Source organism: Ceratotherium simum, chromosome 7 (genome assembly GCF_057802395.1).
Source record: "Ceratotherium simum simum isolate JZ-2026a chromosome 7, ASM5780239v1, whole genome shotgun sequence".
Taxonomy (NCBI): domain Eukaryota; kingdom Metazoa; phylum Chordata; class Mammalia; order Perissodactyla; family Rhinocerotidae; genus Ceratotherium; species Ceratotherium simum.
In genome coordinates this window covers 72,928,627-72,944,026 of record NC_141906.1, presented here as the reverse complement: position 1 = coordinate 72,944,026, position 15,400 = coordinate 72,928,627, and the positions used below count along the sequence as shown (strand labels likewise).

General features: G+C 40.2%; 1 protein-coding gene across 2 annotated transcripts in view; it reads right to left on the bottom strand.

The window, feature by feature from the left end:
* Positions 1-15,400, bottom strand: part of JHY (junctional cadherin complex regulator) — a 57,428-nt gene that overhangs the window by 9,040 nt on the left and 32,988 nt on the right. For both annotated transcript variants that reach the window (XM_087433831.1, XM_087433832.1), the window contains 2 exons: positions 6,976-7,637; positions 2,903-3,197 (listed from right to left, as the gene is read on the bottom strand). In XM_087433831.1, coding sequence (XP_087289957.1) covers positions 2,903-3,197; positions 6,976-7,637 — 957 coding nt within the window. The remainder of the gene's footprint in view (positions 1-2,902; positions 3,198-6,975; positions 7,638-15,400) is intronic.

The window sequence follows — 15,400 nt, the reverse complement described above, 5'->3', positions numbered from 1 at the left end:
AACTAACATTTAGTTGATGTCTATTCTTTGCTAGAGACTAAGGTTGTAATCCATTATTTCATTTACTTATCACACCAAATCTAACAAAAAGAAAGAACAATTCTGATGGTGCATATAAGGAAATAGGGGCTCAGGTGAATTAATAACTTGGCCAAGTCACAGAGATATGAGGTGATGGAGCAGAGATCAGAATTGAGGAATGGCTGAGTCCATGACTTCCACTAAACTCTGTTCACTAAGAATTGAGTATAAAAGCTTGCATTTTCAACAACAATCCATAGTTGGCGAGAACCCTAATCCAGAAGGTTCTTTTCTGAGGTAATGTGTTTGAGCTATTTTTTAGGCCCTGGTAACCCGTAAGTTCTGGAGCAAATGGGCTGTTCTCATGTTGAGAATGTGTTGGTTCCAAAGCTCTGAATACATTTCCCTGTAGAAATAATAATATGCATGGTGTTTGGCTTCCTAGTCTAGTCTACAAAACCTATTTTATTTATGAAGTACTTGAAAACAGTACTAATTGTACCTCAGAACCTAACTACCATGTAATGATGTTTCTGTGGAAAAAGAAGTTACTTGTGATCCCAGAAACACATTTCTTCTTATTTATAGTGAAAGCAGGGATTATCCCAGCTCCAGGACACTAGTAGTGGTTTCCACGGCCTGGGCAAGGATTAGGGCCCCCATTAGAAAGCGGGATATAAGGGAGTGGAGTTCAAGGAGCCCTCAGGTGGGGGTATGTGAAGGAGCTGAGGTAAGGACTCCAGGGTTGTGAGTGACTGAAGACCTGGGCTGCACGTGGCTCCAAGGTAGGAGCTGCAGCTGTGGGCTGAGGTGCTTCAGATCCATTGACTTCTGAGGTCACATCATCCCAAGCCAGTACATCTCTTCTTCTCTTTAATATGACCCACCATCTATTTGAGGCGAGCTTTCCCTTCTTTTCAAGGCAGCCTTTTCTTTTTTCTCTGAGGGTCCCACGTGAGGGTCCACTGACTTCACAATCCCCTAACTTCCTGGAACACTGCATCTGCCCTGCACACCAAAGCCAGAGCAGTCTTTCTAAAATACAAATCTAACCATGGTTAAAATTCTTCAGTGGTCCCCACCCCCCAGCCTAGAGAATAAAGCCCTTCTTCTTCGAATAATCAACATGGTCCTCTAAGACCTGGCTCCTACCTGCTTCTCCACCTACATCTCTCAACACTCGGTGCCTCCCAGTTCCAGTCACAGCAACACTGAACAGCTGTCAGTTCCCAACATGCGTCATGCTGTCTCAAGCTTAAGAACATTTCACGCCGGTCCCTCTGTCTGAAATGCTCTTTCAGTCTTTCTTAACTCTGGATCATCCTCTAAGACTCAGCTCACAATCATCTCCTGAAGCTCTGCTTGACCCCAGGTCGGGATATGTACTCTTTTGTGCTCCTCTGTATTCCCCATGCATCTTTCTCTCTTCTTTATTATCCTGAAGCCATTTACATGTGTGCCTTCCCCGGTTCCATGTAACTGTAAGCTCCTGCTGGGGAAGGCTCAAGGCTCATTCTCTTTACATCCCAGCACCCACCCCAGTTCCTAGTAGGAATTCACCAAATATGTGTTGAATTGAACTAAGGAAGATTTCCTAAAACTGCCTTGTTGTGGATGCCCCTCTGGCCTGAGGCAGTCACTCCCCCAGCTGCTGGCAGTGTTGTATGCTACGGCTCACAGTCAAGTCCCTCCCTAAGAACTGCCCTCAGCCAAATGGAGCTGCTATGCCCAAAGTTTTACAAGCCGTCCCCAGGGACAGTCAATAGCCAATGGCTGGCAGTGTTGGGGACAAAGCCTGGGTCCCTTGACTGTGAAGGGCCATCCCAACTTCAGAACCCTCGTGGGCTTGGTTGATGCATCTGCTGCTTCTGCATCGTGGGCACCCTCTCCCTTGGCCCAGCCCTGCCCCCTCACTCCCTTACAGGGTGGTTCCGAGGCCCTCCTCAATAACCCTCCTGCGTGCCAGTCTCCATATCAGAGTCTGCTGCTGGGGAACCCAACTCACCACAGGCCTGTTGCTTCCAACCACGTCTTCCCTAATGCCCTGTAAAACGGAATGCATTTCCAGCTTTTTCCTTACTATTTGATGCTAGAAGCAAGTGATCTTTCCTGAGGTGTTTTTATTGCTTGTAAGTGTAGAGAAATACAAAGGACATAAAAAGGCTCGTTCAAGGCTCCCTCACTTCTTCCTGGAAAGATTCCACTTTGCCACACTTCCCCGCCCCCCAATTTTCCTTATTTAACCATATAGACCAGATGGGAAAGATTTAAGGGCACAAATGTGCTAGTAATGGTCAACCTTATTGTAAACAAAGAACTCAGGAAAGATTAGCAAACATTTCAGAAGAAGGCTCAGTCACTGGCTCTCCTGAGTACCTTCCTTCAGGAGCCGAGGTGAGATTAGGGCCAAGAAGAGTTGGGGGTGGAGGAGCAGTGGACGGTGGGGAAATGCAGGGGCAACAGGGGCTTTCACTCACTCAACCCTACTTTCTCTTCTCGGCTATGAGAACGTACCGGGGAGACTCAGCCTAGACTGGGGTTGAGGTGGGGTGTGGGGAGCTTTTCTGAGGGAGTGATATTTATGTTGGGGCCAAAAGGAAGACTATTGCCTCTCAGCAAATGTAGACCCTTCCCTGAGAGGAATCAAAAAGGAGATGGAGATGGGTGTTCCTGGCAGCAACAGCTTCCAGGAAGAAGAGGAGGGCAATTCCAGGCAGTGGGAGGGGCTCCAGTAGAGAAGCTCCTGGGGACTCGGGCCACGCAGTAGTGGCAGCAGCTCAGTAATGACCACCCTGTTCCAGCGCTGCAATAAGGGGAATGGAAATCAAGGCCCATCTGCATTCTCAAATTTAAAAGGTACTTGGTAAAATGCTTTTATTACCTTAATGCTGCTGCTTTTTCTGTGCTTTTTTCCTTTCTCCAGTTGAAACAGATAGCCTTCAGAATTGCTACGACTAATTTTCATTTGGTTTCTTTGGCTTCTCTCTGAACTGAGTTGAGATTCACTTTCCACCCTTGACAATATGGGTGGAAATGTGACGCTGGATAAGGCCCCTTCACTGGGCTGCACCTCAGTCAGCTGCATTAAGGCTTGCTGATGCTGCTCCATTATCCGAGCCAGCCGGGAATCTGGAGAAGCTCTAACAGGTTGGCTGTCAGAGGAAGAATGGAATTTCCTTAGCAGAAAAAAAGAAAAGCACAAATCTGTTAATAAAACCTGAATACGTCAGACTTCTAGCATGAAAGTCTTTATGAACCATTAATTTGATGTATTTATCATAGCCCAAATCAAATTAATGAACTTTAGCTTAATCTTTTGATAAATACATTAATTTCCTATCTTAAAATTCTCCTATTTTTTCTTTAGGATATTCTACCTCTTATTTAGAACTTTCATTTATTGTATTCAGAATAGAAAAAACACCATTTTGAAAAATCAGAGAACTTCTCACTACAAAATATCTGGAAATGTTGAATTAAATTAAACAAATATCCTTTTAAATATATTGTTGAATTTGTAAGAGAGACAAGGAATCTTCAAAAAGTAAAAACTAAAAAGGAACTAAAACTAAAGCAGATTTTGGATAAGCTGAAGCTATGGCTTTCTTTGAGGGAGTTTTGGACCTAAGGGCTTGGGTTTTGACATTTAACACTGGTACAAGATATGTGAGATCTGGGCCCCGTGTGGAGCAGGGAATCAGAATTGAGATGCCAGCATGAAGGCTGTAACCTTTGAAGAGCTACATCCTCAATAAAAAGGTGCATTAGTGAAAACTCATTCACCAGCCTTGAGAAACAACAAAGCAAGCCCATCTTAGTCTAGGCTCTGAACTGGAAAAAAATTCCCTGTGAATTTCTATGGGACAGTATTTGGGGTTCAAATTTACCTTCACATACCACATACCTACTTTCCACATAATCCTGGAAGGCCAACACCAAGAAATTAACATAAAAATGATCCTGGAGGAGGGAGACCTCTGTACATCTGGCAGAGCAAATAAAAAAGTTCTCTGGAGGGACACTCTCCTACCCAAGCCTGCTGGTGTCTACAGACAACATGGCTAAACATAAGTTCCCAATCCAAAATCCTAGAACATATGAAGAAATAACCTACCAAGTAAGGGAATCAACAGACACCCATCACACACACACACAAAAAGCAGCAGTAGATTTCTAAGAACTTCAGATAACAATATTATATAGGATTCATAAAGTAAGCATGTTTAAAATGATTAAGACATGAATAAAGAAATCAAAACCCAGAGAAACATATTTTGAAAAAAGAACAAAAAGGTTTTAATCAGCCATACAGAAGTTCTAAACATGAAAAATACCATCATTGAAATTTACAACTCAATGGATATATTAAAGAGCATATTGGACACAGCTGAAGAGAGTTATTACACTGGAGAATGTTATCAGAGGAAATTTCTCAGAAAGAAGCATAGAGAGATAAAAGATGGAAAATAAGAAACAGTTAAAAAGACACAGAGTCTAGAATAAAAGAATCTAATATACATCTATTTGTTATTCCTGGAGGGAAAATAGAGCAAATTTGGGAGACATAATATCCAAAGGGAAAATGGGTGATAACTTTCCAGAATTTAGGAAAGAGATGAATTCTCAGATTTAGGAATCACAGAAGAATCACAAGCAGGATTAAAAATTTCATACCTAGACATATCACAGTGAAACTTCAAAACACCAAAAACAAAGGAGAGTAAAACCAACAAGAGGAAAAAAAAAGACAAAAACAAAAGAAATTATAATTATATGACAAAAGAGTTTTCAAAGAAACACAGAAACCAGTAGATAGAAAAATAATGTTTTCAAAGAGTTTGACTCTTTACCAGGTTAAACTATAATTCAAGATAGAGAGTAAAGGCAAAGAATTTCGGGTAAGTTTACCAGTGACACACACTGGCTGAAAGAACTTCTCAACGATCCACTTCAGGAAGAAAGAGTAAAGTGGAAGAAAGAATGTGAGGCAAAGACACTAATGAACAATTAGTTAAATCTAAAACAGCATTGACTCTATAAAACAATAATAAAAGCAATGATTAATTTTGGAGCTATAAGGTCCTGGACAAAATACTGGACAAAAATAAAAAGTGTAACAGGATGATTGGATTGAAACAATTCAATAATTTTGAATATGTTCTAGAGGAGAACAGAAATATTAATTTAACACTACACTAGTTAAGTATGTAAGTTAAAAAAAAAAAAAGAATATTTCCAAATCAGAAGAGAGAAAAAGTAACAAAGAAAATTCTATCAGTTCAGTAGAAGATACAAAAAAAATAAACAGAAAAAGTAGAGTGGTTAGAAAGGATAAATTAAGATGGTAGAAATAAATCCAAATATATGAGTATCACAAAAAAAAGTAAATAAAGTTAAAAATCTGCCCACAAAAAAAAAAAAAAAGCCCAAACAAAAAATACACACGACCTAAATAGTTTTACAGGAAAATTCTATGAAACTTTCAAGTAACAGATAGTTCCAATTGTACATGAAGTGTCCCAGAGGACATAAAATAGGGGAATATTGCCCACCTCATGTTATAAGGCTGGTATAATCTTGAGAACACTTCCAGACAGGGCCAGGGGCAGATAGGAAAATTTTAAGCCAATCGCACTTCATGCATGTGTATGTTAAATTCTAAACAGTGTTAACAAATCAAGCAATTTATTAAAAATATAGTGTAAGTTGGGTTAATCCTAGGAATAAAAGGATAGTGTAACATTAGAAAATCTGTTAATATATTTAGCCACATTAAACGATGAAAGGAGAAAAGTTTTCAATTGATGCAGAAAATGTATTCGATTAACATTAAATACCCATTTTTGATAAAGGTTCTTTGCAAAAGGAATAGGAATAGGGGGAAATTTACTATCTATCTCCATATCTACCAAAAATTAAATATTATTCTTAATGATAAAAATGTTAGAAGCACTCCCTCTAAAGTCAGGAAAAAAGACAAAGATGCCTGCTATCTCTCACTATCTCTTCTAGGAAGCTAACTCTGAATCTTATTAAATGTACATTCCATGCCGCCAAGTGTAGCACTTACAAGTCTTTTGATTAATTCATATGTGTACAATTGTCTCCTTACTTTGAAAGAAAGCTCCTTGAAGGTACCCATGCATCATACTACTTTTGTATCTTCTATAGCATTTCAGCACTATATTCAGCACATCTCAGGTGTGTAATAAACACATATGATTGAATGACATCAAGATATGTCCCCTGAAGGGGGGACATGATTATAGAAGTAATACAACTACATTGTAGGGAACTCGAACAACTGAGAAAGTATCAAGAAGAAATTAAAAATAACCCCAATCTCTCTTGCCAGAGATAGCCACTATTGACATTTTGGTGCATTTTTCTTCTTCTGAGCACATTTTAGCATAGTACAGCTCATACTGCTTAGGCGTAACTTTGCACCTTACTATTTTCTTTTAATAGAAGCATTTCCTCGTAACTATAATTTTTAATGGTTACATGATATTAAATATATAATTTTCCTAAACATTTCCTTATTGTTGGGTTATTGTCATTTCTGTAAATCAGATTTTTGTGCATACATATTTTTCTATATTTTAATTATTTTCCTAGGATAGGCCCTTACAGTGTTGGAGATAATTTGTTTCCTCCAAACATTACTTGTAACCCTCAAAATGTACTGATCTTTTTTGACTGGGTCCCTCTGTCCTCCTCTCGCTCCAACCTCTGGTTTAACTACAGTGGAAAAAGTAGAGGAGACAGGGAAGAAGAAAAGAAAAACATCACAAGTGGACTATTTTAGGCAGAAATCAGAGCAAAAAACGTTATTAGGTGAATTTTCCCTTTCACCTGACCATCCCCAGGAAACCCCCCTCCATTCTCCCTCTCCCGTCCTTCTCCAGCAGTCTCTCATTTCTAGAAAACCACTTTAGAAAAGAGAATTCTTACCATAATATTTCTAAGTTCTTATATTTTGTCTCTGTGAAAGTCCGTTTGGGTTGCTTCTTATTTTCAGTTGATCCATTAACATTTAGGTTGGAAACAGACTGAGCGCCTTTCTGGCTCAGGGGCACTTGTCTCTTAGTGAGTTCATTAAGGTAGTTCAAGTCCGTATTGGAAAGAGTGTTGATGTGTAGCTGGTGATATGAAAATTTTTTCTCTTCTTGGTCTTTGCATCCTCTTTCTTTATTAACATTCATCACCAAGTGATATTCAGGAGAGTTTTTATATAATACCTTGTCAAAAGTCCACTGTGGCAGAGCAAATTTATTGGAGGTTACTTTGGGATCCTGGCTCCTAAGTGCATCTGAGTGGTGTAAATCGTTGTTAGGGGCATTCATAATCACAATTGTTTCATGCTTTATTGAAGTCTCAATAGGCTTGTTTTGGTTTCGTTGCTGTCTGGGAGTGTTATTCTGGTTTCCTTGACTGACAACCAGCTCTTCAGTCACCAAAGACTTCAGGCCATGCTGATGTCTACGCTGTTTTGGGATCTTGGGCTTGGCTGGTCTTCTGGAAGGTTGCTGGCCATTGGTTGTTTCAGAAGATTGACCTCTTGGTACATTGCTTGATTTTGCACTTTCATGTTGAGACCAGTGTTCCTGATAATTCTAAAAAGACATTTTTGGTTAATGTAAAATTAAAAGATGGGCACTCTTCACACATTTTAAATTAGTGTTTTTCAAACTGGGAGTTGAGACTTCTAGGAAGGTGACCACGGAATTGAAAGGAGATAAAAAGTACGGAGGGTCCCTTCCTAATTTCAGGCAATGAGAGGGTGACTAGCTGAGTGATTCCTCCTGGCAATTTCAGATTATGAATTTTCTAGTAAGAAATAGAGAGCTTAGAATGAGCTTTATATGAAGGACAAGTCTTTGAGTTAAAATGTTGTAAAATGACGTATTACTAGATGGGAAAAAAGAAGCTGTTCTCCTCTAAAGAGCTACATACAAAGAAGTGCAAATCTACATCAAAATATGCAAGTTTATTTTAACTAAGATGAATCTTTAAAAAAAAACTTAACCAGAAAGAGCATCAATGATTTGCTTCACCAACCAAGTACAAGTTTAGTATGAAATACAATTCAGATTATCAGATCTCCTTACTCACACAGATCAGAAGCCATAAATGACCTCTTCACCAGATGAAACAAATTACATTTTATTCAGAGGATTATAAAAGAGTCTGCACTGGGATAGGACTTCAGTGAAACCACACGTGTTGTTTGGCTTCTGTTCCTTAATATAGCCTGTACTCAGGCAATCAAACATCTGGGGGAAATATTTCAATTTCAGAACAGTCTTTATGCTTTTCAAAGTCTTGTAACAACAAAATGTACTCCTGGTATAATAGATACACTATGTAACTATATTGTGCTAAGCCATTTAGAAATATTTTCCAAGGAATAAAGCACTCATTACTTTGTGAAAAACTAGCTGAGATGAGAGGCCTTTGGAAAGAATGATTAAATGCTTACCGAAAGCAGTAAGATGACCATATGTATCAGTGTGTTATATAACTGCAACATATTTCTTCCTTTCTGAACACACATAAAATATCTCTATGGCCTATATCCATGCAACGTTAATCAAAAAATGCAAGTTACCTGGATCATTCGAGAAAAAAACTTGAAGTGAATAAATCCTGTTTTGCCTAACTGGTTTGTTTTAGCTTGCTATGAAGAATGATCAAACTATTGCAACGAGTTCAACTTTTATTTCACTTTTCTGATATGATCACTAAGATGCATCCTATTTCTGTATAACAATAAAAGGTATTCTATTTCTTTTTTTTTTTTTTTTTAAAGATTTTATTTATTTATTTTTCCCCCAAAGCCCCAGTAGATAGTTGTGTGTCATAGCTGCACATCCTTCTAGTTGCTGTATGTGGGACGCGGCCTCAGCATGGCCGGAGAAGCAGCGCGTCGGTGCGCGCCCGGGATCCGAACCCGGGTCGCCAGCAGCGGAGCGCGCTCACTTAACCACCAAGCCACGGGGCCGGCCCAGGTATTCTATTTCTAATGAAATCTTATTATAATGATCAAGTTGAGACTGTTAAATTTAAAACAGTAATATACAACATTCTTATATCAGATTTTTAAGTAAGAATGGCTTATACTTTGAAATTTAGAGTATATTCTTAGAATTTGAGCTTTCTGGAGGATTGGCCAGGTTCTGATGAACTCTACTAAACTTAGAATTTTTACCTGCAGCGCTCCAAAAAAGAAAAACTTCTTTTTCTGTGTTTCAAATAAGAAAGGTTCTTCCTTTCCATGCAGTACACTGAGCTGCATGGAGGAATTGTGGGCAAGAAGGCTCTGCAAATAGAGAGCCCAAGAGCGTCCTTCCTTGTAGTGGAGCCAGAAGAAAATTGTTATTTTACAATCTTGTAAGTGTGTTCATGAAACACAGCAGCTCTTTTCATGACTGTCATCAATATTCATGAAAGTCAAAGACCTCCTTTGCTATGATCTATAAATGTTTACTGTTGCTGATAATGTCATTCTTTTCAATATTTGTTCAGCCTTTTAATTGCTAGAAGAATAAGTGACCAGAAAGTCTTTTTCTGCTACCATTTGACTGTAATTGTCCCAGTTCTCTCTCCTTATTTCCATCAAAAAAGAAAAAAACGTGTCAGGAAATTTTCTCCTAGGGTACCAGACCCGATATCTTGTGTTACCACTTGGTTTAATCACATTACACCTTTGCTGCTGACAATTCAGATCACAACAGGACTCTTCACAGGGTGCTTTGTCAACAAGGCCAAGGGTCATCATTTTATGAAACTTCAATTGTCTCAAGTGTTAAATCCGCTATTCACAAAATGTAAGTGCCCAGGGATGGCATTTCAGTCCCCAGAAAGGAAGACATTTATGGGCTTGATGTGCTTTCTCTCACCTTCCAAGCAGCCTACTTGAGATCTGTGGTTTACTGAAGATTTATTACCCTACAATTGAGGCATCAGGTGTCACTCTTTAGGTGGCAAGACCTGAGTTCCCTGAAGTTAATATACAAAGCCATTCTCAGGCTATTTAATGTCCATCAGCACCGAAATCCTCTATTTCATCGCGCTCTCACTGGGGTTCTTTTGTTACCAACACTCACGATCCGTCCATACTACATGCACTCAGAATAACTGCTTAATGGCAGTAGGTCTTCCCTGCACAAATAGAGCAGGGACCTTTGGCTGGAGCGTTAGCATCGGGGAATCCTGATGCCTAATGCTGGGATGATAATTTCTTAGTAAGGCCCATCCTTAGTTATTAATGTTCGTTCATACTGTGCCATCCAAGGGAAGTTTGCCCGCAACCCTGTGAAAGGCAGCATCCGGCTGTTTCTCTCTTACGGCCTTCCTGTTTACATGGCATAAGCAGAGGGGAGAATGCGTGCTCTGATCTTAACCAAAAAGTTCATCTGCTTTAAAACAAAAGCCATTCTTGCCCTTAGTGACCCTGACCAACCCTGGGGTCCTGAGGGTTGTGCCTGGCTCCAAGATCAGCTCTGACGCAGAGAAGTTTCTGTTATGTTTATTAACAAGAAAACACGAATACTTTGAGCTTGGGTTATAAATTCCATCCGATAATATTAAGAAAATTTAGAGCACACATATTAACTGGCTCTAATGTTCAGCATCAATAAGGAAGGATTCTCTGTTCAGATGAATAAAAGAAGCATAGCTCTATTGAGAGGCCTGGAGGCAAAACCAAATTAATAGCTCTTTGCAAAAGTGGGAAGATTATTTAGGATGTGATTACAAGGACTTTGACATTAATTAGTCAAAGATAGAATGATTGATACTATTCCTTTTCCTTCCCTGGAAAGTCAAGACTTATTTTAGAGCAGCATGAAATAAAACCTCCTTTTCCTTTTTTAAATTAAGCCTTACTTAATTGAGGAACTTTCTATTTTGTCATTGACAATATGCTCCTTGCCTGGGAAGGATCTCCTGCTAGTGGGAGTGTGCTCCCTCACACTGGCCAGCAAGGGTACTGTGTCCAGTTCTGGGTACACAACGGAAGTGGGATTTGGAAAACCTGTGAAGATCCACAGGCGATTCACAATGATGCAGGACAACAATACCTATTAAGAGGGATTACTTGGCGTGAAGTAAAGATCTTAGGCATATGTAAGACACTGACATAGAAAATGACAATGATGACCATCAAGTCTCAGTATTTTTAAAGTGAAAACACATAGGCTTAAATTGTCTCAAGCACCTTGTTTGCAGCATATCTTCTTTCTTTCCTTCCCTCTCTCTCTCTAGTTTCTCATTCTTTCTAGCATGCAAATGTGTTTAGGTCTCTTCTATTAAAAAAAAATGAAAGAATCCCTCTCTTGATCTCATTCTCTGGTTAAACCTCATCTCTTAATCCACAAGCATCTTGAAAGTGTAGGCTACACTGGTCTTCACTTCCCCACCTCTCATTCTGACCTCGACACCCACAGTAGAGCGCTTATTCTCCCCACTCCATGGAAATGACTCTGCTCGGGCCACCAGTGACCTCTTAGTTGTTAAATCCTGTGGTACATTTTTTGTAACTTTCTGTTTTTTCAAACTTACAAAATTATTTCAAACTTACAAAACAATTGATAAGAATAGCACAGAGAACTCTCAAATATCTTTACTAAGATTCACCAATTTTTAACATTTTGTCACATTTCATCATTCTCTGTTTCTTCATATACAGAAGTTACACACACAAAGATACATATATATATCATCTCTATTACTGTTTTTAGTTTTTTCTGAACCCTTAGAGACTTGCATATGTGAGTTGTATATATCATGCCCCTTCCATGGCACCTTCTTACCTGTCTTCTCCACAGAGTTGGACCCTGTTCACTGATTGCTCTTTCTTGAAATTTTCATGTCTTAGGTTCCACAACACTATTTTATCCAGTTAACTCTCTGGCAATTCCTTCTTAGTCTCTTGCCTTCTGCTCTCTACTTCTACCTCTGCCCACCCTTAAAATTCTACCCTTCTCTATGGGGCCCGGTTCTTGACCTCCGCTCTTTTCCCACTACCTATAGTTCCTGAGGTGTCTCAGCAATTCCTACAGCTTTAATCCACCCCTGAATTCTTATGATGCAAACGTACGTGGCTAACTCAGATGTCCCTCCTGTGTTCTACGCCCAGATAAGAGGTCTTCCTCCCCACAGGCACCTCCAGACTCAACCTCAGGCCCACTCTGTCCTCATGCCCTTCCCACTTAGAGCCCCAGCACCAAAGCCCTCCTTTTTGCCTCAGTGGTACTGGTAACACTTTCAGACACTTTCTGAAACCATTCTCTTTCTCTCTCCCGTTTACCTTGTATTTAAGCAATTGCTACGTTTGTTAATTTCACTTCCTGACCATAGGCAGCGGCTGAGGGGGGGTCAGGTGCTGACCTGCAAAAAGTTTAATCCAGTCAGTGGAATAAGATACATCCACCATACTGAAAAGTGAGCTGATGACATGTGGTGTCTGACAAACAGAGTGAGTGCTGCCACCCTTCTTTTTCCCTCATCATCTCTTGCAGAAACCACAGCAAAAGTCACCTTACTGGTTTCACTGTCTCTGCATCTTATTCCCCTCCAATCTATTCTTCAGACCATGGCCAGAATGAATTTTCTAACATGCAAGCCTGATTATGCCATTAACCTTTTCAAAATTTATAATGGCTTCCTGCTGTCCACAGGATAAAATCTGAAATCTTTTGATTGACATAAAAAGCCTTCATGGCCCCCAGCTAACCTGTCCAGCCCCATGTCACACCCCTCCCCTCCCTCATCCTTTCTCCTCGAGTTACAGAGCTATATGCAACATTCAGGACATACCACCTTCTCTCACACTTTCATACCCTCACCCCATTTTTCTGCTTCGCATAACTTGATTCATCCTTCTAGGGTCCACTCAAATGCTGTCTCTTTTGGGGAGGCTTTTCCTGTCTTTTTAGGGCAGAATTAGGTGCTCTTTTAGTTCCACTGCATTTTATTTCTACTTTCAGAATATTATAATGATTACATAACTGTCTTCCCACTAAAGTTCTGAGCTCTTCAACTGTAGGGACCGCTTTTTTAAAAAAAAGATCTTTCATCAAATTTTATTTATTTTTGTGAAGAGTTTTTTTAAACCATGTCTTTTGGGCCAGGCACCTAACCCCATGGAGTAAAGTAGGTACTCAGTAAATATCTGTTGTGTGAATTTTGATTTCACATAAAGACATTTCTTATTAGTGAGTTATTCACTGTTAGAGTAGGTTTACTGAGGGATATGTAGATTCTTTGAAGGTTATCTTTCAAGAAAAAATTCAAATGAAGCCCATTTTCACTTGGAGATTTACTAAATGACCTTTAAATGTTTCTTTAATCAACCAGTAAATATTTATTGAGCATTGGCTTTGGGCAAACCATTGTCCTAGTTTTACCAAACCAAGTGGGCTCGCCTCCTGGTGAGTTTAATAAGACTCTACACCAGCGGAAGTTGTCTCACAAAGTAAAGTGTATTTGCAGCAAATATGAGGCCATGAGGAATCATTTCCAAAGTCATGGTGTCCTTGAACCAAGGGAAGCAGGAACTTTTATTTCAGATGGGTAATGAATATTCAGAAAGGAGAGGTGGGTATTTGTTTGCACAGGCTCAGCTGGAAAACGTGCTTCTACATAATGAGGCCTAAGCTCCTCCTGGAGAGATCTTAGCATTAAAAATAAGGCAAAGGTCAGGCCGGCCCTGTGGCTTGGTGGTTAAGTGCGCGCACTCTGCTACTGGCGGTCCGGGTTCAGATCCCAGGCGCGCACCGACACACCGCTTCTCCGGCCATGCTGAGGCCACATCCCACATACAGCAACTAGAAGGATGTGCAGCTATGACATACAACTATCTACTGGGGGTTTGGGGATAAAAAAGGAGGAGGATTGGCAATAGATGTTACCTCAGAGCCTGTCTTCCTCAGCAAAAAAAAAAAGAGGAGGATTAGCATGGATGTTAGCTCAGGGCTGATCTTCCTCAAAACAAAAAAAAATAAGGTAAAAGTCATGGGCATAGCTCTTGTGGTGAGGCTTGGTCAGTTTCAGGATGGTTGGTAGTTACATCTCCTTAACATACAAAAGGAAAAAAACAACTTGGAAAAACAGCTAAATGCTTCCAAACCCACCCTTGAGTTTCTGGAGGCACCTAGTCGGTGACACTAGGAGATGGAGAGAAAAATACAATGTTGACCTTCAAGGAGCTGATAGTGTAGTTGATACAAAAGAAAGATGGCAGCAGCTAATAAAAGATGGCAGCAGCTAATAAGACATGGCCACATACAATAAGCCCTGAGGGAGTGGTCTAGACCACAGGGACAACAGGAGCTGGGGGTGGGGAGGGGCTAGGAAATCTTCATGTATGAGGGGGACCACATAGAAGGCATAGGATTTGGGTAGCTGAAGAGGAGCAAGAAAGGCAGCCTGGAGGGTTTGCATGCCAAGTGCAGTGGGCAGTTAGGCAGTTACCAAATCCTTTCTGAATAAAAAGACATCCCTGGGGCCACTCTGTGTTACTGTCATTTTAGGTCTAACAATCTTTAGAAGTTTGGCTCCTCTTTGTCTTCATGCAGGAGTGGGTTGTAAACAAATGAGTTCTAGTACACACAGAGAATAAACAGCATTCTTTTGGCTTTCTTCTGGTTTTTTTCCATATGAAGTTTTTTTTTTCTTCACAACCTTATTTATTTATTTATTTTTCCCCCAAAGCCTCAGCAGACAGCTGTATGTCATAGCTGCACATCCTTCTAGTTGCTGTATGTGGGACGCGGCCTCAGCATGGCCGGAGAAGCGGTGCGTCGGTGCACGCCTGGGATCCGAACCCGGGCCGCCAGCAGCGGAGCGCGCACTCAACTGCTAAGCCATGGGGCCGGCCCCCATATGAAGTTTTTTACTGCCTCAGTCTATGGCCATGCCATGAATAATCATACCTTGATTATTTTATCATTGGCTGAGAATCCTACAATTATCCGTGGAGACGATTATGAAAGCTATAGGTTGTAAGACTCTTACATGCTTCAGTTGTGTTTTATATAATAATTTAAGTAACTAGAGATAAAGCTCATAGAATCATAGCACTTTGCAGCCAGGATGGACCTTGTAGTTCATTTGGCCAAACCTTTATTTAATAAAGAAGAAACTTAAGACTTGGGGGAAGTTGAGATTTGCCCAAAGTCATGCACCAAGTAAATGGCAGGTGAAGGCCCAGAAATTCATGTCTTCTGACCCAGTCCATTACCCGTAACGCATGACAAGCTTTAAGGTGTTTCCTATGTCCTCTCCATCCTGTTGGGCAAGCTCCCTCGGCTCTCTATCAGGTCTAGAAGTAGATCATGTCCTCTACATCCCATTGCCATGAGACATTTCAGTC